This window comes from Trachurus trachurus (genome assembly GCF_905171665.1).
Source record: "Trachurus trachurus genome assembly, chromosome: 21".
NCBI lineage: Eukaryota > Metazoa > Chordata > Actinopteri > Carangiformes > Carangidae > Trachurus > Trachurus trachurus.
This window is the reverse complement of record NC_139899.1, coordinates 29478367-29502845: the sequence shown is the minus strand read 5'-3', so window position 1 is coordinate 29502845 and position 24479 is coordinate 29478367. Positions and strand designations below refer to the sequence as shown.

Sequence of the window (24479 nt, the reverse complement as noted above, 5' to 3'; positions counted from 1 at the left end):
CCATTTTTAGTTTTTTAATTTTAAGTTTTTCAGGAATCAAACCCAAATACGAATTACTTTATTAATCCCCAAAGGGATCAAATTCATTTGTCTGTCAGATCATCGACCATTTGCAGAAGAATAAAAAAGCCTGACTGCCACCACCACTGCTTTCCTGGTCCACTAAGGTGCCATGAAGTGGGTGATCCGAGTTGTTCAGAACGGCTCTTGATGGGCAGAGGCTTGACATTTCCCATGATGACAGACAGCAGAAAGGTCCTATAGTTCATCTCCACTTCCAGGCCTTTAATACTTTGCACCACCAGCATGGCAACCACGAAAGCACCTCTTCATCTCAGCTGGAACAGGGTGGCATCCTCCAGACTTGCTCCATTTTCAGTGAAAGAAGCTCCTCTCCCGAAGATCTCCTCTCCACACAGAAGTATCCATCAGTAGTTGATAAAATACGACAAAAACATACAAAAATAAAGCAAGGTTAAGACCTTGCTCTCCAGCACAACGCGATTGAGAGGGCTGCATCACAAAAGACTGAAGGGATTACCGAGAATCAAGTTCACACAATCAGAACTGTGAATATGAGAGATCAGAGATTGGTGTTTTGATCAGGAGTTTGTGGTTATTTCGTGATGACATTTTAGTGATGATGATCAGGAACAATGAAGCAGAATTACCGGGAAGTGGCACTGGTTCCTAGAAGGACTCAGTTCTTATTACTGTAGATCAAAGATTTCTGAATCAAAACAGCTTAATGTCAACCCTACCTCTGAGAAATCTATGCTCATATACTGATTTGTTTTTGTGAATATGTCATAAAAGGAAACATTTCTGCCTGAATTCATTTAGGAAAAGTGTAGGATGAGGTTCGGGGTAGATGTTTGGTTGCACCCAGGTTCAAATCACTTTTAGTTCACAGTCACTTCAGTTTTAAAGCATAAACTAAGAAGGTTTTAGCCTATATTTATATAGGCCTATTGTAAGAAAAACATTTGCCAAGTAGCACAGATCTCAGACAGACAGGTGTGGATGGGAATGTCATGTCACTACCTTTATTTAATCATAAACAAGCCAAATTTAAAGGGGAACTAAGTCTGGTTGCTTCTTCACTTTTTAGTTTTTTTCCCTCTACGGAGCTCCCCCTACAGTTTCGGAATGCACATTTCACTGTCATAAAGGGGGGGAAAAAAGAGAGCCTCCATTCTCCCCAAAACAAGTCATTTAACCATCACAATTAGTCGCAACCTGTTTAATTAAGGTGAAATCTTCCATAGTTTCTCTTAAAGCAGAAGTAAGCAATATTTTTGTGTTAATATAAGTCTTAGTTATATTTTCCGACAGCAATCACTTACATAGAGTGTTTGGACCGAAACACAGGTCTGTCAGTCCCTCTGCTCTGCTGTAAGCCGAGGAGAAAACTTTTCTCGTATCCTACAATTTTTATGCAATGAGGAGAGAGAACCGCATGAAGGGCTGTGTGTGCAGCCAAGGGACGCCTTGAGTGTGGTGACGTAGGGACGAGGACTGTTATGGTGCGTTCAGGGCAGCCCGTAACTTGTGTTTTTCCGACCGTGAAGTCGTACCAGTTCGATCTGGTACGAGTTCACGGGTTGGAAGTTACGAGTGGCCGTTATAGTGACTTTCACAGGTAAAACAGGTCGGAAAAACACGAGTGGGTTGCCTGGAACGCTACAAAGTCGTAAGTTGTGACTTGAAGCTGTAATTTACGGTTTCAAAAGCCTGCCTGGAACGCAGCATTAGCCAAAACAACCGGATCTCTTACTTCTGCTTTAATGTGCACTGTCCCCCTTAAATTAATAAAATAAAATAAAATAAAAAATGAATAAAAAATACGACAAAAACATACAAAAACCCAACAAAAATAAAGCAAAGGTTGAGTAAAAACTCAGAGCTATACCAGACTTTGCTGCTCCCAGTTGAAGCACATTGGTTCAGTGGTTATTTTATTTTCAACATGTTTAGAATTTCTGCTTGGAAACATTTTGTCTGAAATGTTTTGATTTTTGTGTGTGCCGCTTTTATTGTGAAAGGCCCCGAGCGGAAACGTGAATCAGCGTATGACGTGATGACGTGTAACTTGACGCCGGTCAGAGCGGAGAGAGCAGCCGGATTCTGATGCGGATCTTCAGCCGGACTTTTTTTTTTCTAGAAGTTGGGGCGTCTTTAAAGGTGACGAAGCCGCTGTTTTCAGGTCACATTTGTAAAACTTCGGTTTGTCTGAGATGAATCTTTTTATCCCGGTTTCCTTCCAACGCCGCCAACAAACAGCTCAACGTCCTGCTGCAGCTAACTAGCTTAATTAGCTGTTGTGACTGTAACTGCTGCAAACTGAGCTAGCTGGTAGCTTAGCAACCTTTAGCTGGGTTTAGCTGCTTCTGCTTGGACCAGATTTACAGATTTATAATAGATAATTAACACCTGGCTCTGTGGACACACCGGTGGGCATCTGGATATCTGGGAAAAGGTACTGTCATATGCATTCAATTAAGTGTTTGGTTTTTAGTAACATTATGTATTTTTGCTGCAGGTTATTCTCAGTAAATGTATTTATTCATACAAGGTTTTTTCCTCTCTCTGCCTGCCTTTTCCCTTTTCCACTTATTTAATTTATAAGTGGTAAAGTAGGTGTTAAATGCTATGTGTTCATTAGTCAGATTAAAGCTGCCAATAACGGGTATTTTAATTATTTCTTGTGTTACTTGTGATAGTACAATTTGTGCAACATCAACAAAATAATTACTAAAATTAGAGGTTAATTAAAAGTCACAATGAAAGAGATTAGTTTAATCTAATTTACTGATGAACAGAGAAAAGAAGTGTTTTTAATTTGGAAGTGGTCCAGTAATTGAAAGAAAAACAACTTTATAAACACATAGAGCTGCAACAATCTCTAACAATGTCTAATTACTTAGTTGATTGGCAGAAATGAGTTGGTAATTTATGATGATTTTATTTGTTTCTTTGCTTTTTGATATTCAACTGAATATCTCTGAGTTTCTGTGAACTGGACGTGTGCAGAATAAACTAGGCTATTTGATGACAGGGTATTAGGTATTACTAAGGTATAAGGTATTACATTACCATGACAAATATTTGAATTACTAATGATAGTATAATTTGTGCAACATGAAGAAAAGAATGACTAAGATTAGAGGTTAATTAAAAGTCACAATGAAAGAGAGTAGAAGTTTTTCAGTGTTTCACCTTCAGGAAAAAAAAGGGGGCTTTTAATCTGTAAGTGGTCCAGATGTTGTTACAGTTGTTTTAAGTTAGTTCCAGCTTTTGTTCGTTATGTTTCTCTGCTTTTTGAGATTCAACTGAATATCTCTGAGTTTCTGAGAACTGGTTGTGTGCAGAATCAACTAGGCCTATTTGATGACACCGTCTTTACTAAAAAGAATTGTGTGGTGTTACATTACTTTACCAGCCAGGTAAATAAACTAACTGTGAAAAAAATAAACAGTATAAATGGAAATGTTAAAGGGATAGTTCAATATTTAGGCAAATTGGCCCATTGCCATAATCCCTATAGTCATAGCAGTAGGTTCGTTACCTTTAATTGTTGGTGCAAGCTATTTTTAGAACGGCGGAGCAGAGCCGTGAGCTGCTCAGAGCTACGCTGTTTTCGAGGCAAATGCAGAGAAAAACTAGCCTGGCTCTCGCCAGACCCTTGTAGTTCCGCAAAGCTACGCTGAGCTCCACACAAGGGTCTGGGACTGCTCCATAGGCGATTCATTTCAGAAGGCGGGGCCTTGTAAAAAAATCTTGTATGTGATTGGATAAACCACTTGTCCGTTATCTTGAATGACGTGCTACTTCTTCGGTCGGAAGAAGAGCGAAAACATCCTTGCCACCAATAAATGCCTTCAAAACCGTTCTCTGTTCATCTTTCAAAGAATTAATATTCGATAGATTCGACAAAACAGTTGAAATAGCAGAATCAATGCCAACGCACGACTCCTCACTGCGAGCCGCCATTGTTGTTTGACTCAAACAGTCGCTTCAGCGCTACGTCACACCTCAGAAAGTCCCGCCCGGCGATCCTGATTGGTTCATTATTTTTTGCTCCGGTGAAGAAGTTTGCATTGGCCTCGAGTCCAGACCCTTGTGTGAAGCTGAGCGTAGCGCCTCTGGTGGAGCTTTGCGGAACTACAAGGGTCTGGCGAGAGCCAGGCTAGAGAAAAACTGTCCCTGAAGGAAACGCACATCAGTGATTTTGCAAAAATGTACCTCTGACATAACCGGTGATGCGCGTTGCCTTCAGGGGCAGTTTTTCATCAAGCAGTCTCTGCATTTACCTCTAAAACAACTCTGTCTGGTAACGTTGTGTTATTATCTCATAGCGTGGTGAATGTGCAGGTCACAACTTGTCCACCAGAGCGTTGTGGAGTTGTTGGATTGTGTATTTGATGAGTTTGATGAAGGGAAACCAAGAAATCCCATGAGCCTCCGTAGCGTAGCTCTGAGCAGCTCACGGCTCTGCTCCGCCGTTCTAAAAATAGCTTGCACCGACAATTAAAGGTAACAAACCAACCTACTGCTATGACTATAGGGATTATGGCAATGGGCCAATTTGCAAACTATCCCTTTAACTGTTGTTAGTATCATTAGGGGCCATAAAGTGGGAATGTCGGGGCCACAGTGACTCCTCCTTTGCTCTGAGCCACGACACGGTTGTAAAATGTCTCTGATGTTGTTTCTGCTTTTCAAAGTGTGTGTGTCTGTGTGTTTCAGCTGCTCTGGTTGTAGCTGCTCGTTGTGTGGTGGCACTGGGAGGACTAGTGGTGATGGAGCGCAGGGTTGTCGTTCAGCAGCGGTCCCATCCTGTCCGGGTCACGACGCCGTCGACACCGTCGCCCTCGTCGTCGCCGCGGCTACTGCTGCTGGTGCTGGTGGCCGTCAGCCTGCTGGTGGCGGTCTGGGCCGAGAGCCAGGACTACTACGCTCTGCTGGGGGTCAACAGGGAGGCCACCACCCGGGAGATCCGCCGCGCCTTCAAGAAGCTGGCGCTCACCATGCACCCCGACAAAAACCCCGTGAGTTACTCTGAGAAAACTGAATAACTGGTTTAAAAAAAACAAAAAAAACAGATGAAACTTGTGTCATGTTTTTTTTTCTTCTCATTATTACATTTATCATTATTGTTTTGCATTATTCATTCATGTATGTATTTTTTCCCTTTCTTTCCTATATTCACTCACTGTATAATCACTTTTCGTTATCATTTAAAGGGACAACGAGGAGTTTCTCCATCGGCAGAACAAAAAATTCCACGACAATAAAAAAGTATCATATTAATGTGGATGAATCTACGCTACCCACACTTGTTAATGGGCCCATTTTAGATAAATATATCGTTTTGTCTCTATCGTTATCGCCGAATCGCCGTTTATGGTCGGAACTACGACGGTATGTGATCGTCTTCCAACCTCTGACTTTAATTCTTGATGAATGAAAACATGAGTCTGTCTTGCGCCGGTCAAAGAATTTCACGGTGCACGGAGGCTCATAAATGTAGTGTGAAAACACTTTGCTTTTCCAAAACTCCTCATTGTCCCTTTAATTATTCCCTTTTTTTTGTCTTTACTTGTAACAAATTTGGTTTTTGAATATGCTCTTCTTGGGTGAGGTTTTCATTTAAGCCCTTTTGGGTTTCATGGGTTTTCATCCCAATATTAAGGATTATTCATACTATTTTAAAAGATTTGTTCAAAAAAAAAAAAAAAGAAAGGGCACAAAAACCCTGAACTCTGCATCCAAACGTTGCGCTGCAGGGCGACCCGTCGGCCCACGACAAGTTCGTGACGGTGAACCGAGCCTACGAGGTCCTGAAGGACGAAGACCTCAGGAAGAAATACGACAAGTACGGAGAGAAGGGGCTGGACGAGCAGCAGCAGGGAGGACGCTACGAGAGCTGGAACTACTACCGCTACGACTTCGGTACAGCCTGACATAGTATGTAACCATGGTGATGATGATTTGACTGAGAGGAAGTCTTTAAATAAATCTGTCTGTGTTCAGGTATCTATGACGATGACTTGGAGATAATCACACTGGACAGCGGAGACTTTGGTAAGACACTAAACACTTTTCCACTTTTACTTTTATTTTTCTCTTTTTTTGGGGTAAAAGAAATACGAATTAACAGTGAAGAAGTGTTTTTTTTTTTTAAATGTCTAGTTTAGCGCTGCAACTAACTAGTATTTTCATTATCGATTAATATGTTAGTTATTTAAACGATTAATCGGATTAGTTGTTTGGTCAATAAAATATTAAACAATGTCAATCAGTGTTTCTCAAACCACCAGATGACGTCCTTAAATGTCTTGTTTTGTCCACAAACCAAAGAGAGACTCAGTTTATTGTCACAAAGGAACAAAGAAACCAGAAATATTCACAGTTAAGAAGCTGAAATCAGAGAATTTTGACTTTTTTATGTTAGAAAAACTACTCAAACTGATTATTAGATTATCAAAATAGCTGATGATTAATTTAATAATTGATTATTGTTCGCTTAATCGATTAATCGTTGCAGCTCTACTCTAGTTTTCTGCAAACATCAGCCTAGCAGTGACTGAATACAACTTTAATGGATGTGTGTGTGTGTGTGTGTGTTTCAGAGGCGGCGGTGAACTCTGGAGAAATCTGGTTCATTAATTTCTATTTCCCACGATGCTCACACTGTCACCAACTGGCTCCAACGGTAATAAAACACCAAATGACACAACACAGCAGCTCACCTGTGTATTCAACACACACACCAAACACACTACACACCCGGGACACAGCTGTGTGTTTCTCACTGTCGTCCCTTTTCACTTAGAGCTCTCAGATGGTTTCTTCTGCCTTTGAAGCTGCGTTTTATATTTTATAATGTTTGACACTGGATTATAAAACAGCATCCATCTATCTGTGTGTGTGTGTGTGTGTGTCAGTGGAGGGAGTTTGCCAAGGAGATGGACGGAGTGATCCGGATCGGAGCGGTGAACTGTGGAGACAACAACCACCTGTGCAGGAGGAAAGGCATCAACAGTTACCCCAGTCTGTTCATCTTCAGAGCCGGACAGGTGGGTTCACTCTGTCTATCTATCTATCTATCTATCTATCTATCTATCTATCTATCTATCTATCTATCTATCTATCTATCTATCTATCTATCTATCTATCTATCTATCTATCTATCTATCTATCTATCTAGTCAGGTTTTTTTCTGCTGCTTGTTTTTAAAAATCCATATTTACACTGGAAACAACCTCCATGTTTATAAGAGTAGAACTCAACAATCAGGATAAACCTGCAATGACAGTTCATCAGCAATGTGAAGTCAATACTTATCAGATAGATAGATAGATAGAAATGATCATGCATAGATAAGTTTGTACATGTGTCACTTTAAAACCAAAGTAAAACATCTTTGCAAATGTCTCTTTTCCTTTGAGAGCTGCAACAATTAATTTATTAATCAAAAAATAATGGATTATTAAGTTAATTGTCAACTATTTTGATAATCTAATAATCAGTTTGAATTGGGTTTTTTTTAAGAAAAAAAGTCCAAATTCTCTGATTTCAGCTTCTTAAATGTGAATATTTCTGGTTTCTTTGTTCCTTTATGGCAATAAACCGAGTCTCTCTTTGGTTTGTGGACAAAACAAGACATTTGAGGACGACGTCGTCTGGTGGTTTTAGAAACACTGATTGATGTTTTTCAACATTTTTTAACATTTTATTGACCAAACAACTAATCGATTAATCGTTTAAATAATCAACAGAATAATCGATAATGAAAATAATCGTTAGTTGCAGCCCTAAGATTAATTATAATCCTTATAATGTAAATGTTAAATACTGAACTGCACATAAATGCAAACACTGAATCAATGCAACAATAATAAAACCAGATATTAAAGCCACAGTCACTCATGTATTGAACATTGCCAATAACAGATAAAACCCTCAGTTAATTGATGAGTGTTGGATTACTTCCTGTGTGTTGTGTCTCTTTACCCTCGCTGGTCTGGCGTCTGTTAGCTCAGCATCAGAGCGTGTTTACTTCTCACTGACTCTTTGTTTGTTTTCCTCTGTAGAAACCAGAGAAGTTCAACGGCGAGCGGTCTAAAGACAGCCTGGTCCACTTCTCCATGCAGTTCATCACCACCACCGTCACTCAGCTGTGGCAGGGTCAGCTCCTCCTCCTCCTCCTCCTCCTCCTCCTCTTCTTCATCTTCATCATCTACACCTGATCCCAGAGCTCTGCGGCGCTCACACACCTCCTGACCTGTGTTTCCTCGTCTTCTTCTTCTACAGGAAACGTGTTCAATGAGATCGAGAGCGCCTTCTCCTCAGGCCTCGGCTGGCTCATCACCTTCTGCTCCGACACCGGAGGTAAAACACACACATTTGAGGCGTGTTCGTACCTGTTCGTACCTGCAGGTGTTTAATAAATGTCATCTTTACCGTCAGAAACATGCAGCTGCACAAGTTCCTCTACGTACGTCTGATGTGTGACATGTTGCACACACCTATATAATATCTCTATAGCGACTTGTCAATCTGCTTCCTGTTTAGGAAGAAAACCTGAAATCTCAGATATGTTCTACCACACAGTGAGCCGGTCTGGTCATGTGCAGCTGCTGCGTCGTCTCATCTCTCTCTCTCTCTCCTTCAGATTGCCTGGAGCCAAGAACAAGACAGAAGTTGGCAGGAATGTTGGTGAGAAACACACTGATAATTAGCTGGTTAAAGGTATTCAGAAAAGAAAATTGAATTTGAGCCCACTGTGGGTCTTAACATTAGTGTAATAACTCATCTATCAGACGATGTAGCCCAAACTTTGTGCAAAATTCTATTTTTGAGTAAATCCGGGATGAAAGTGTGGTAGTTTTTTTTCGCATTGGATAATGCAGGTGCACGGATTATACGTCACGTTGCCCACGATTCATCAGCCACTGATATTGGATTTGTCATCTGTCAATCAAAAGTCTGAGACACACACACACACACACACACACCGAGCTCGGTCTCGCCCCAAACATTGAATATCCCGCCTGCTCGATAACGACCAATCAAATTCGTTTTCCTCACTCGGGTAAACTCGTGCGGCAACTCGTGGAAACTCGTAAAAGGAGGCGAGACAAACAGGACAAACGGCCATTTCTGAACAACTTTAAGAGAACCACACATAGTGGGAACATACAGTATTTCACACTGGACTGGATTATGAGGATCTTTTTTTCATTTATTTCAGAGCAACGCGTTTCGCTTGTGGCCTCTTCAGGCTCATACTCTCCCCAGCCATTCATATTTGACTGTTAAATTCTTTCCTCCCTGTTCAATTAATCATGTAAATTGACTGAGAACTGTTTCCTTTAAAAACCTCTGACTTCTTGGGCAGAGTATGAGCCTGAATAAACAACAAGCGAAACACGTTGCTCTGAAATAAATAAAAAAAGATCCTCCTCATAATCCAGTCCAGTGTGCGTTATGTTCCTTCTATTTGTGGTCCTCTTAACTAGTTTATTCCTTCGCCTCGACTATCGCTGCACACAGGCATTTTTCTATTTTTTGACACTGATAATTAGATTACTCTCCCACAGCTCCGAGTTGTAGATCCATGTCTGTCTGTCTGCCTGCTGCAGAGACATGAAGCTCTGGCTGTGAGAGTTATTTATTTATTATATTTATTTAACAGGGACGATGCTGTACATACAACATTGCCACGGAAAATGTGAAAATGTGATGTATATAAGACGTCTAGCTTCAGCTCATTAGCAGCCTTTGTCCCTGGTCAGGCTTAAGAATAGAATAAAATATAGTGAATACAATAAAAAATGCAAATACAGTAAATAATACAATGCATAAGTACCATGAATAAATAAATTACAGATTAAAACATGAGTTAAATGTAACATTTAACATTATAAAGTGCTGTTGTATCAGCTTCATAGCAGTTTAGTTTTTCACTGTGCTGCCCGTCACACTTTTATGTAATTTGTCCAGCAGTGCAGGGGAACGTCTATGCCTTTTATTCTGACAGGGACAGAGAGAGATAGACAGGAAGCTCAGAGAGAGACACAGAGAGAAAGAGAGAGAGAGGATGACACTGAGCATGAGGCCGTAGGTGGGATTCGAACCCACGGCTGCTGCAGTTAGGACTAGGTCCATGTGGTTCAGGTGAGACACTGAGGTGCTTGTATCATTTCATTTCTTGTTGTAAAACAGTTTGAGGTGCATCTTTTTTATGAATCAATTCATATACAGGGATGCAAACAGCGCGCCGAAAAGCGAAACTCGCTTTTTTCATGACCAATTAGGTGACTTGTGTGAATCATTCAGATCCGAAGAGTTTTTGTTTTGAGGGGGGGGGGGGGGGTCTCAGCGTCTCAGCTGGGGTCAGTAAAATGTTTTTCTAACAGGCTGACAGTGACAATCACGTGAAACTGAGGCGAACTCATTCATGGTTTCTGATCATACTGATAACTGCCGACCTCCAATGTTGACGCGCGACGTGCGCGCTCGTTACCCAAAGCGGCGCGTATCCGCGTGCAGTCGGTACGTACATTACTGTGTCAGACAGGTGTCTCCCACGGAGCTCTGCCCCGTTTCAGAGGTGAAGGAGAGACGTCGCCTCCGCGATGTAGAATGTGTTCAATTAAAGTGAAACTAACACATTATATAGGCTATACGTATGGACATTACACACTTTTAGGCCTTAACTCATTGAGTGCCAACCATGTAATTTCTCGTTTTTCGTTCCCATGCGTTGAGTGCCAAAAACGAAATTTTTTTGGTTTTTTGCTTTTTTTTTAAATTATGAAAATAGACACTTTAATACACATTATATGTAAATTTGGGGACTCTACGACGAGGAGAACTGAAATAGATGACGATCAAAGTCACATGACAGCTCATGATGTGGAAGTTTTTATCATAACTCAGCTTCTGCAAACGGAGTTCTGCATGCAGATGCAGCACAGCTGCTCCGCTGCTGCTCTGCTGCTCCAGCTGCTCGGAGCAGAAACAGGAAGCCCCCCGACAGTCCCGCCCGGTCTTCATCTGGAGCAACACCGTGTCCTCCCCAAAGTCCTCCCGCGGTAAAATCTGATGGTCTCTGGACCAAAGCAGACCGGCATCACCGACCCGTACCACAGAAGGACCGCGACCACCGGCGGGACCGGTGTTCGCGAGCCGCTGTGGCCGGCTGACCCTCACGTTCCGCGGCGAGAGGCTGTGACACGGCACGGTGCGTCTGTGTTATTGTTGTTTAGTGGCGCCCCCCCCGCCCCCGATGGTGGTTTTGTGAATAGAACAACAATTGTTGTGTATATTTATTTTACACGAGCCCTTTGATCCAGAAATACGAGTGTGAGAAGAGCGATAGGCACAAACAGAGCACCTTTCATAAAAGACGCTCTATCTCCTTTTCTAGAAAAAAAGGAGGGATTTTGGTGAAACCCAGCCATGTTTAGCTTGACTTTTCTCAGGAACGGAGGCACGTAGAAACAAACGGTTTGTGGTCATTTGAAGCATAAAGTTAAACCTTTCAATTGAGCTACAGTATGTGTTGGTGGCAATAATATAGAATACACTATGGTTCTACATAAAAAGTCAAAAATGGTCTAAATTGCCGGTACACTTGACTAAAACTTTGGAAAGGAGCGCGGCACTCAATGAGTTAAAATGTCTTAAATTTGTTGAATTATTGTGTTCAAGTCTTAAATAATTTTAGACAGGTCTTAAATTTTCTTATGCCCACCATGGGCGAGCATTTCACTCGCATTTGCCCCTAAAAAAAAAAAAGACGTGTGAACGAAAGAGCACAACCTGCGATTGGTCCAAAACTACAAATCCCACAATTCTCTGCTCTCAACAATAACAGTAGGCTAGTTCGTGTAAGTAAGGGAGAGTGGAGCTGTAGGTGAAAAGAGGAAACAACGCACGTCTGGTCCTGTTCTATGTTGTTCGTTCACACGTCACCGTTTATTCGTTACGTCCGCGGTGTAAAAGGCCGTGACGCAAAGACGCGATTAGGCGCGAGACGCGATTAGGCGCGAGACGCGGTATACGCGACTTTTTTTTTTTTGCGACGCTACACGCGATTCTTTTTGTGCGACGGGACCTTCGCGTCTTCGTCCTTTTCATCGAAACACGAGGAACGCTTTTTTTTCGCTCGAGTTGTGACGCGCGACCAAACGCGAGATACGCGATTTATCGCTCGTTTGACTCGTGTCAAAAAAAAAATTCACGAGCCCGCCAACAACTTTTTTTTTTTTTTCAAAGGAGGTTCAACTGGACTTAGTTATTGGTCTAGGAAGACGTTTCACCTCTCATCCATGAGGCTTCATCAGTTCATGTAGCATCTGACCAGGCTGGGACTGGTCCAACTATCTGGTGTGGAGACTCAGTATAAGTCCAGTTGCTTTCGATTTAACCTCCTTTGAAATATGACCTGGACAAATGAGAATATGCACAGGCCTACAACAACATTTCTGCTCTCACCAACCATGGTTGAGGTCACAACGCTGCGCTGTAGCTGCTCTGGAAGTCCGAGACACTGAGGCCAAACGCCGCCGTCGCTTCTGATCCATGACGGCGAGTTCCGGGCTGATGAGCTACAGAGACTTTAGTCAAAGAGGAGCAGCGCGTCGCTGTGTCGGACTGTTTGTTTGGATTTAATGAAGAAGCTGCACAGAGTCAGGTGAGCAGAAGCTGCCCCCCCCTCACCGTGGAGCCACCACCGACCCCTAGAATAAAACACCACCGACCCCTAGAATAAAACACCACTAAGCCGTGGACGGTCGCTGCAGCCGCCACCAGGTCACTGACTGGAGAGTTTTAAAGTCGGCACATGAACGCAGCTCAGACCGGCCGGTGCCTCAGCGCGGTGATCAGCAGGACGCTATACCCAGTACCGGCCAGCTCAGTACAGAGGGGGGGGGACGATAACGTGACGCACAGTATACTGTTATGAGACACATTATGCATCCCAACTGTCTTTTTTTTTTTTAGAGGATTTTTTTTTTTTTTTTTTTTACCAAGAATGCGCCCAAAAAAATCATGATCCAGGGGCCAAAATTCGAAACAAATCCTATATATTTTTAATCATAATTCTCATTATTCTCCTGATGTCGGTTTAATGTAAACAGATTGCGCTGATATGCGTCATGTGACAGCGGGGCAGTGCTGCAGCTGCTGTGCTGTGATGGACCTGATCAGACTGGTGGTGGTCCACAGTGAATCAGTCCCAGATCCTCCACCGTCAGCAGATCCCCCGAAAGCCCCCGCAAATAATACATCGACAAGAAGTTAAGTGGCAAGTTGCACCTTTTCGTCGGCTTATTATTTGCGGATTATTTTTTTTATAGCCTATATAACATTACTGCAACATGCGGCTCTCGGTGCTTGTCGGTGTTGTGTCTATAAATTGTGAAATAACTTTTCCTCGATAGAAATATGAGACGTCACGTGGTCGATAGGTTTCATTCATTCATCCATGTTTTGGCAGACAATACAAATAACCAATGATAATGAGATTTCCACCGCGCCGAACCAATCATGTGGCTGGAATAGAGCCAGTCAACAGTAACATGTGCATTTGTTTGGGTTGCTGCAGATGTGCACATCAGCTGACACCGCCGGTAAAAGAGACAGAGAGAATGAGTGTTGTCTCAAAAAAAAAAACAGTAAAGGAGAACTTGGACAAGTGACTGAAAAGACGCGTGGTGCGTAATGGGGACACCAGGCTGGAGCGGACCGTGGTCACGGTGCGGCCGCTCTGCTGCTCACCTCAGTGTGTGCGACAACTCATTCATGGTCTCTGATTATACTGGTAACAGCCTTCCTATTCACCTCCAATGTAGACGCGACGTGCGCGCTCGTTACCCAAAGCGGCGCGTATCCGCGTGCAGTCGGTGCGACGGCGCCGCCGTTTCCCCCCGTGCATGTCCGTTGCTGTGTCAGGCAGGTGTCTCCCACGGAGCTCTGCCCCGTTTCAGAGGTGAAGGAGAGACGTCGCCTCCGCGATGTAGAATGTGTTCAATTAAAGTGAAACTAACACATTATATAGGCCTATATGTCCATTACACACTGAATGGGATGTTAAATCTTTATTTTATTATTTTATTTTATTTTAATAGTAATAATTATGACTAACATTCAGTGAAGACTTAAAAATCAGTATCTCCAAAATTGAAATATTGCAATGGTTTTTATTTTTTTAAAGCATTTTTAATCTAGAAATGTTGGCCTTCTGAAAACTGTCCATCTATATGCACTCAATACTTGGTTGGGGTTGAACTACTGGAAACTGACTTTTCTGTGATATTGTTAATGGTGAGCCCCCCCCCCCCCCCCCCCCGCCAGACAATTCCTCTCTTTTTTGGTCCTGACCCGTTTGCATCCCTGCATATAGATAGAGAGACAGATAAATAATGATAATAATAATTATAATAATGCTAATAACCGCTCTGTGTGGTTGTTTGTCTATTTACAGGACGGTCTGGTTAAAGTGGGCTGGATGGAGTGCACCACACAGGAGCAGCTCTGTGAAAGCTTCCATGTAAGTGCCTCTAATACTACTACTACTGTAACTGTACTACTAGACGAAGACTATTTGTTTTATTTCTAGTCAAAATGTCATTTCTAGTAAAAAAAAAAAATCTCATTATACTTAAAATAAGACTCATCACATTAAAAAGTAGCTTGTTTTTAGACACTTTTTACTTATTTCAAGCAGATTTTCTTTCTTATTACAAGCACAAAAAACCTCCTTTCACTGACAGATTTTTCTACTTATTTCAAGTGAAAATTAGTTTGAAACAAGTGAAAATTATCTAAAAACAAGTTAATTTTTAGGTGATGAGTCTTATTTTAAGTGGAAAGAGATTAGTTTTGACTAGAAATGAGACATTTTGACAAGAAATAAGACAAATATTCTTGTAAAGATTTTGACATTACTCAGCATTGCCTGCTGCCAATAGAGGAGATGAATCCACAGTTCATTTGTTTTACACCCCAAAAGTTTCTCACTTAGTAATTAAGTTAATTTAAAATCCATGAATAAAAAATTTGTATCGAAAAAACGAATCCATCTGATCAGTCGGCCTCTGTTCTGGTCAGGTAGACTGAAGACTTGTAGGTCGGATCGAGTGACAACATCCTACAACAGTATCTGAAACTACAACTAGCTATCAAGATGATGATTTTTTTTATTTATTTTTTTTTACATAGTTTTATTCCTATTTTTTATTTGTACTGTACATTGACAGTTTATGGGTCATGTGTAGCTATGGAAACCTGCTGCCAAATCAGGGAAAAGTCATGGAAATGTGTCGGTTAAGATGTGTCTGAACCCTGTAAATCATCAGGATGGAGGTGGATGTTTGTTTGTTTGTTTGTCAAAGCCTAGAAGAAATACTAGTTACACAGTTGTAGTATTTGTAGTAGTAGTAATATTAGGACGTTTAATATCAAAACATAATAAGAGGCTGTATTGTATTCTTACTTATGCAGCGAGGAAGAATATTTTGTTACAATGGATCAATGAAAGGGTACCAACTGTTAAAGGCTGGCAAGGAGTAGTGTTTGATCTAGTGCCCTTAGAATATCTTACATGCATATTACATTTAAAAACAGACCAATTCTATAAAGTCTGGGAGCCCTATTTGAACTATGTAGAGCCCGGTGTCTCTAATATAATGTTGCAGGGATTTTCTTGACTGCTCATACCATGCATTTTATTTACATTTTTTTTACTGTAACCCCACATGTTATTTATATAGCTAGATCTGAGCTGACGGTTGTTGTTTTTTTTGGTTTGTTTGTTTTTAATTTGTCTTGTTCTGTTCGTTTGTCTGCTTGTTTTACTTCTCATTCCTCTGAACCACATTATGTATTCACTCTTTACTTGTAAAAGTTAAAGAATGAATAAAAATATTGCTAAAAAAAAAAAAGAAAGTAGTAATATTAGTACAAGTTAAAGTTGTTAAAGCAGTCTCCCATGTTGCAGGTGACCAGTGGAGCCACTGCTTTGTTTCCTCCTGGAAGTTCCCTGGATGAACAAGGCAGCGTCCTGGTGAGAATCAGAGCTCACCGCTGTACTGTACTACTCTGTGTGTGTGTGTGTGTGTGTGTAGTATTACTGTGTGTGCTGTAGTGGTACTGTACTGTGTGTAACTGCAGTACTGACTTCACTGTGCTTGTGTTTTCAGTGGATCAAGGCTCTGGACGGTAAAGAGGTTTACTCTCAGGTCATCAAACACCTGCCGGACCTGGAGCAGCTGACCGGGGACAACTTCGAGGTACACACACACACACGCACACACGCACACACACACACACACACACACACACACACACACACACACACACACACACACACAGGTAGTACAGCAGTGTGCTCAGTGATGTGTGTGTGTGTGTGTGTCTTCTCAGAGGAAGTTGGCTCATCACCGCTGGTTGGTCAGTTTCACGTTGGGAGACCAGAGCTCCTCCAACGAGTACAAGAAGCTGCAGGCGTCTCTCAGGAACGACCACATCCAGGTACCCACTGTCTGACTGTCTGTCTTTTTCCTATTTTTCTTTTTCCTATTTTACTCTTATTCTGTCTTTCTTTTATTATTTTATTGTGCTTTTATGGCGATATGGATCCCCTTGGGTCTGAAATAAAGAAATGAATGAAAATGAATATCTGTCTGTCTCTCGCTCTGTTTCTGTCTGTCTGTCGCTCTGTCTGTCTCTCTCTATGTCTGTGTCTCTCTCTGTGTCTGACTGTGTGTCTCTCCTCAGGTGGGCAGGGTCGACTGTTCAGCCGACTCAGAGTTGTGTCAGTCGCTCTACATCAATAAACCGTGTGTGGCCGTGTTCAAGGGGCTGGGGATCCACGACTTTGAGATCCACCACGGTCAGTAGTACACACTGTACTACACACTGTACTACACACCATAATACACACTGTACTACACACTGTACTACACACCATAATACACACCGTACTACACAACTCATCAGCCATGTCTCTTCCTCAACAAACCTGATGTGCACAGCCGTCATGTTGTATTGTAGTTTGTTGTCAGTTGTTTTCTTGATGAATCAACTGATTGTCTGGTTTATAAAAAGTAAAAAATAAGCAAAAGAAAGTCTTTAGATGTTTTATTTTATTCCACACTTAAAGATAATGAGCTTACTCTTTCAGCAGATGAAGGAAAACAAATTAAAGAAATTATGCCGATGAGAAAAGCTTCTGCTTCGTGATTGGTCGCTTCACATCTTGATCCTCTGGCTGATTGTTCCTCCTCTCCCTCTGTGTCTGACCTGCAGGTAAAGACGTGCTGTACAACATCGTGGCTTTTGCGAGGGACAGCGTTCGAGCTCACGTCACGACTCTGAGACCCGACAACTTCCCCTCGGACAGGAAGGAGCCGTGGCTCGTCGACTTCTTCGCTCCGGTTCGTAACGAGCTCATTGACACGTTAAGACGTTTCTCTCTACCTGTCTCAGTCCCTACACCTGTTCAAAAAACATGATGAACCTCAGGAACCTAGATGCATCGCCAGTCTTCTTAAAGGGACAGTTCAACATTTTTGCAAATTGTCCCATTGCCATAATCCCTGTAGTCATAGCAGTAGGTTTGTTACCTTTAATTGTCGGTGCAAGCTATTTTTAGAACAGCGGAGCAGAGCCGTGAGCTGCTCAGAGCTACGCTACGGAGGCTCATGGGATTTCTTGGTTTCCCTCATCAAACTCATCAAATACACAATCCAACAACTCCACAACGCTCTGGTGGACAAGTTGTGACCTGCACATTCACCACGCTATGAGATAATAACACAACGTTACCAGACAGAGTTGTTCTAGAGGGAAATTCATGCAAAACCGCTGATGCACGTTGCCTTCAGGGACAGTTTTTCATCAAGCAGTTTCTGCATTTACCTCTAAAACAACTCTGTGTGGTAACGTTGTGTTATTATCTCATAGTGTGGTGAATGTGCAGCTCACAACTTGTCCACCAGAGCGTTGTGGAGTTGTTGGATTGTGTATTTGATTGAGTTTGATGAGGGAAACCAAGAAATCCCATTAGCCTCCGTAGCGTAGCTCTGAGCAGCTCACGGCTCTGCTCCGCCGTTCTAACAATAGCTTGCACTGACAATTAAAGGTAACGAACCTACTGCTATGACTATAGGGATTATGGCAATGGGCCAATTTGCCAAAATGTTGAACTATCCCTTTAACAGACACTCTCAGATTCAGCAGTGAAGCTCAGAAACAGAACAGGAGCTGCTGCTGATGAGTCAACAGGAGGAAACCACCACGTCACAGCTGATCGGCTTCACTTCAGATTGTTTTACATTTCACGTCTCGCTGCCCGATGTGTTTACCTTCAGGGCCGAGATGGAGCGACACCCCTAAAACACACAGTGACACACACACACACACACACACACACACACACACACACACACACACACACACACACACACACACACACACACACACACACACACACACACACACACACAGTTCGCTCCACGTCAGTACAGACACAGATCTGAGTGAGTTTCCTGTTGAACTTCGATCTGTGAGAGCTGTAACCCTGAGACTAGAGAAGTGAGTGAACACGTGAGGCGTTTAAAGTCTCAGTCTGTAGACGTGTTGTAGTTCCTTAAAAAGAGAAGAAAAGACAAAAGAAAGTAAAAAATTATGAGAAAGAAATAGGGATGTCACGATTACACATTTTCTTGACACGATGATTTTCAGAGAAATAATCACGGTCTTACGATTATCACCATTATTATGCATTAATTAATTCACAACACTATGAATGTGTAAAATCTAATTAGTCAAAATATAATTACATTACTCATTGTTTACACAAAATATTTCAAGTATCTATTAATATAGGACCAATTCTTAATCCCCAGGGGAAGTGTTTGAAATATTCAGATAATAAATTGTCATCTATACCAAATTTTTGCGTTTATTTTAATCGTTTTCTGTTTTATTTTGCTTTTTTTAAATTAAAAATGACACGCTAACATTTAAATTCCTACCAATTCAATGTTACGTTAGTTAAATGGACCAGTATCGCTGCATTTACCTTTATTTTTCTGCACATATGCCAATATGGTTCCAACATCATCTTTTTAGGAAAGTGACGGTATTTAGAAATTTTTACGATTAATTAATTGTGCCGTTTAATTTAATACGACGATTAATTGTGAAAACAAGTAATCGTGACATCCCTAGCGGGGGGGTGGTTGGGTGAAAGAGAAGAAAAGAAGAAAAAGGACTCGTAGATTCATGAACAGTAGATTTTTGTCTTTCACATGACAATCAAAACAAAAATGGCAACGATGACACAAGAAACTAATTTACCTTGTCTTTATATTTATTTAATGATTTTGAATTGACTTAAGTACAGATGTTAAACAGGTGTGTGTGTGTGTGTGTGTGTAGTGGTGTCCTCCGTGCCGAGCGCTGCTGCCTGAGCTGAGGAAAGCCTCCATCCAGTTGGCCGGACAGATGAAGTTTGGGACTCTGGACTGTACCATCCACCACGACCTCTGCTCCATGGTAACGGCTCCGCGCCACTCTGGACTGTTGGACTGAACCATTATGAATGAGGTGGAGACGGGTGGATAACATCTAATCATCTTCTCCTTCTTCCTCCTCCTCCTCCTCCTCCTCCTCTCCTCTCCTCTCCTCTCTGTGTATAACAGTATAACATCCAGGCGTACCCGACCACCGTCATCTTCAACGGCTCCTCTGTGCACGAGTACGAGGGGCAGCACTCAGCCGACGGCATCCTGGAGTTCATACAGGTACGATGACGTCGTCTCACTCACCTGGAGGTCAGAGGTCAAACAAACACCTGACTTCTGACCTCTGACCTCTGACCTCTGTCTGTGTCTGCAGGACCTGGTCAACCCGTCCGTGCTCGTCCTCGACCCGTCCAGCTTCGCCGAGAGAGTCAAAGGTAAAAAAAAACAGGAGAAACTGTAAAAAAGAAGCTTTATTTGTATTGGTTTATTCCTGTTTATAAAGAGAGAAGAAAAAAGCTCAGATGAACATGGAACAATGAGTTAATCCGAGTTTTTTGTTCTGTTTTGTTTTTTAATTCCAGTTCATTTGTTTCTTTTGAGCAGTTTCTTGTTTGCATCCATATATTTAAGAAGTTCCTCATGTATGGGAATTGAGTTCATTTTTATTAAGTCCATTAAATTGAATCCAATCAACGCCAAAACAGTCTAAAATCCATTTGTAGGTTTTCTCTGTGCTCACTAGAGGGCGCTGTTGTACTTCAAATACATAGACGTACTTAAGTCACAAGCTTTTAATACATTTACATAAACATACAAATGTATGTACAGAAATACAATTTAACCTATTGTGATAAACTATATAAATACATCAGTTCACCAAACAGTAGTTTGTTATTTGCAGCTCAAGTGAAGACATGACTCCTCTTCTTCCTCCTCCTCCTCCTCCTCCTCCTCCTCCTCCTGCTCCTCCTCCTCCTCCTCCTCCTCCTCCTCCTCCTCCTCCTCCTCCTCCTCCTCCTCCTCTCCTCAGGTCGAGCCGATGGACAGATCTGGGCGGTGGATTTCTACGCTCCGTGGTGCGGTCCCTGTCAGGCTCTGATGCCTGAGTGGAGACGAATGGCCCGGGTGAGTCGGACGAAGTCAACATTTATTTATATAGACATATATTCACAGATACAAAATAAAAGTGTTTTATATCATTAAATGTACAAAAGAAACACAGGAATAAAAACACGAGTTGTGTGTGTGTGTGTGTGTGTCCAGATGTTGTCCGGTCAGATCCTGGTCGGCTCCGTCGACTGCCAGCGGTTCCAGTCGTTCTGTCAGTCTCAGGGCGTGAGGGCGTATCCAGAGCTACGGCTGTATCCAGGCAACGCCCACCAACCGGACCGCTTCACGTACGTCGGTCCACAACGACACACTGTTTACACTTGGTTTACATGATGTGTGGTTATTGATCCTGATCAGTATTGATCCGTGTCTCTGCAGAGCTTATAACGGCTGGCACAGAGACTCCCACTCACTGAGGATGTGGGCGCTCAGGTGAGACTGTTGGTTCTTTGTTTATTCTGTCCTTTCTGTCTTTCTTTCTTCATTTCTTTTTTCTTTCTTTCTTTCTTCATTTCTTTTTTCTTTCTTTCTTTCTTTCATTTCTTTTTTTCTTTCTTCATTTCTTTTTTCTTTCTTTCTTCGCTTCTTTCTTTTTTCTTTCTTTCTTTCTTTCTTTCATTCATTTCTTTTTTCCTTCCTTCTTTCTTTCTTTCTTTCTTTCTTTAATTTCTTTCTTTCTTTCTTCATTTCCTTCTTTCTTCCTTCATTTCTTTTTTCTTTCTTCTTTTCTTTCTTTCTTTCTTTCTTTCTTTCTTTCTTTCTTCATTTCTTTCTTTCTTCATTTCGTTTTTCTTTCCTTCTTTCTTCCTTCATTTCTTTTTTTCTTTCTTTCTTCATTCCTTTCTTTCTTTTTCTTTCTTTCTTTCTTTCTTTCTTTTTTCTTCCTTTCTTTCTTCATTTCTTTTTTTTTTCTTTCTTTCTTTCTTTTATTTATTTATTTATTTATTTCAGGCATGTCAATTAAATCATCATTATCACACTTCATCTTAGTTCAAGTAATACAATACACATGGCCGAAAGGGAAAGCGGGAGAAGCAAAAGCTTATCTAGTCCCGCCCCCATTACCCACAGAATAAAATCTTCATCATAATCTTTTCTTTTCTTTTGCTTTTTACATTTTGACATAACATTTTCTTTTACTTATGACATTTTGACATAACATGTTACAACAGTAGGTAGTATACAGAGCTTCCCTCCTTGCTGTGGCCTAACTCACGTGTCTGTGTCTCGTTGTGAGTCCAGTTCTTTACCCCGGGCGTCTGTGGACCTGAACCCGGACTCGTTCAGGTCTCTGGTTCTGTCGGGTCAGGATCACTGGGTCCTGGACTTCTACGCCCCCTGGTGCGGACCCTGTCAGCACTTCGCCCCGGAGTTTGAGGTTCTGGCTCGGGTGAGACAACTAAATGCATCGTTTTACCCAGCAGCTTCTTATTCTGTGGGTTCCTTCCTGTCTGTCGAAGTCCGACTCTGCACCGGACTCTGACATAAACACAAGCTGATTGAAAAAGTAGCTTGTTTTTAGACACTTTTGACTTATTTCAAGTCTATTTTCATTTGAAATAAGTAGAAAAATCTGATAGTGGAGCAAGTTTTTCTTCCTTATTACAAGCACAAAAAACTTCCTTTCACTGGCAGATTTTTCTACTCATTTAGAGTGAAAATATGATTGAAACAAATGAAAATGATCTAAAAACAAGTTCATTTTTAGATGATGCGTCTTATTTAAAGTGGAAAGAGATTAGTTTTGACTAGAAATGAGACATTTTGACAAGAAATAAGACAAATATTCTTGGAAAGATTTGGACTTTTTGCAGTGTTGTTAAAAGAGAAATTGTTGGTTTGACTGACAGATGCTGAAGGGGGAGGTCCGGGCGGGGAAGGTGGACTGTCAGGCTCATTATCAGACCTGTCAATCAGCGGGAATCACCGCCTACCCCACCGTCAGATTCTACCCATACAGGGGGACGAGGAGGGTGAGCACACACACACAAACACACACACACACACACTTGGAAGTGTACTCTGAATGTCTGAATTTTTTCTGAAATAAATATGCTGCATTTTCTGTGGCTCCTTCAAAATAAAAGCTTATCTTTTGTGTTTAATGTGATGTAATGTGTTATTTAATGTGTTTTAACAGCATGAGCACAGTGGGGAATACATCAACAGCCGGGAGGCTAGCGTGATCGCCGACACCATCCAACAGCGGCTACAGCAGCTGTCGCCACGGTTACACAGCACACGAAAGGTACAGTAAATATGAGTCAACTTCATATTTACTCCTCCTGGGTCAAGGAAGGAAGGAAGGAAGGAAGGAAGGAAGGAAGGAAGGAAGGAAGGAAGGAAGGAAGGAAGGGAAAAACGAAGGAAAGATAGGAGGAAGGGAACAGATTGGGTCAAAAAGGAAGGAAGAAGTAAGGACGAAGGGAAGGAAGGAAGGAAGGACAAAGGGAAAGTTGGGAGGAAAGAAGGAAGGGGAAAAGGAAGGAGAGATAGAAGGAGGGAGGGAACAGATTGGGTCAATTGGGTCAAAAAGAAAGAAGGAAGGAAGGAAGGGAAAGAAGGAAGGGAGGGGGAAAATGATTGTGGAAAGAAGGAAAGATAGAAGGAGGGAGGGAACAGATTGGGTTAATTGGGCCAAAAAGGAAGGAAGGGAGGGAACAGATTCGTTCAAGGAAGAAAGAAAGAAGGAAGGAAGGAAGGAAGGGGAAAAGGATTGTGGAAAGAAAGATGGAGGGAGGGAACAGATTTGTTCAAGGAAGGAAGAAGGAAAAGAAGGGTGGAAAGAAGGATGGAGGGAGAGGGAACAGATCAGGTCAATTGGATCAAAAGAGGAAGGAAGAAGAAGGAAGGAAGGAAGGAAGGATGGAGGAAGGGAACAGATAGGTTAACAGGAGGGTTAATCTGGATATGCCTGGTGAGGAAGAGTCTGACGTCTTGTATTCATCTCTCTCTGCAGGACGAGCTCTGAGGGGAAGGGAAAAAAAAGGAAAAACGACCTGCAATCTGATTGGTCAGGGAGCGACAGAAGCGGATTTGATTGGACCAAGCTTCGTGATTGGTCGACAGACACTCCTGGAAGAAACCGCAGCTGTAACGCAGACGGACAGAAGGACACTGACCGTTACCTGCTGCTGCTGCTGTGCTGTTGAATGTACCGGACACTTCTGCCTTGTTTTTATTTTTGTTCTTATTTTTATTTGTTTTTATTTGGTCTCCATCGTTCGTATTTACTCTATGAAGTAAAACTGTGGGACACTTGAATAGTGAACATGTTACTGACACGCACATGCACAACACGCACATGCACACACACACACAATCGGACGTTGACATAGTGTTGTATTTTATTGTTCATGTAGACACTGTTGGACTTTCGGAATAAAATGGTGTGTTTCTGTTAAAACATTTAAACAGTCGCATCAATTATAACCTGAACTGCATTCTACTTTTTTATTAGATTTCTTAGTAGGACTAGTTGTTATAGATCCCAAAGTAAATTAATCAGACCTCAGATGTCACATAACATTAAAACGATTGGTCAATTCATCAATGACTTAATTGATAGAAAATTAATGGGCAACTGTTTTGATATTGGGTTCACTGTTGAACCAAAAATACCAAATATTCTCTAGTTTCTCCTCAATTTTCTGGTTTTATATCGGATATTTATGGGAATCTCGATTTCCTGAAGTTCAAAGGACTTTAATGACTAATCTAATATTCAAATAGATGCTGATTAATTTTCTTCCTTTTAAGTGATAGATGTATTGATTGGCATTGCAGAATTTGAGGTTGTTTTCACATTGATGGAGGAGG

At 41.7% G+C, this 24479-nt stretch overlaps 1 protein-coding gene across 1 annotated transcript; it reads left to right on the top strand.

Moving 5' to 3' along the window:
• Nucleotides 1–4802: 4802 nt before the first annotated feature.
• dnajc10 (DnaJ (Hsp40) homolog, subfamily C, member 10) lies at nt 4803–23965 on the top strand (the record flags this gene model as incomplete). Its single annotated transcript, XM_083996052.1, has 24 exons — nt 4803–5051; nt 5790–5955; nt 6037–6087; nt 6636–6718; nt 6951–7082; nt 8100–8193; nt 8320–8397; nt 8681–8724; nt 14504–14569; nt 16019–16084; nt 16221–16310; nt 16444–16551; nt 16798–16912; nt 17329–17456; nt 19465–19581; nt 19728–19829; nt 19924–19984; nt 20581–20675; nt 20814–20947; nt 21039–21092; nt 21903–22050; nt 22511–22633; nt 22801–22908; nt 23620–23965. The coding sequence occupies 24 exons, from the start codon at nt 4803–4805 to the stop codon at nt 23629–23631; spliced, it is 2424 nt and encodes an 807-aa protein (XP_083852178.1). The 3' UTR covers nt 23632–23965.
• Between the last annotated feature and the right edge of the window lie 514 nt (nt 23966–24479).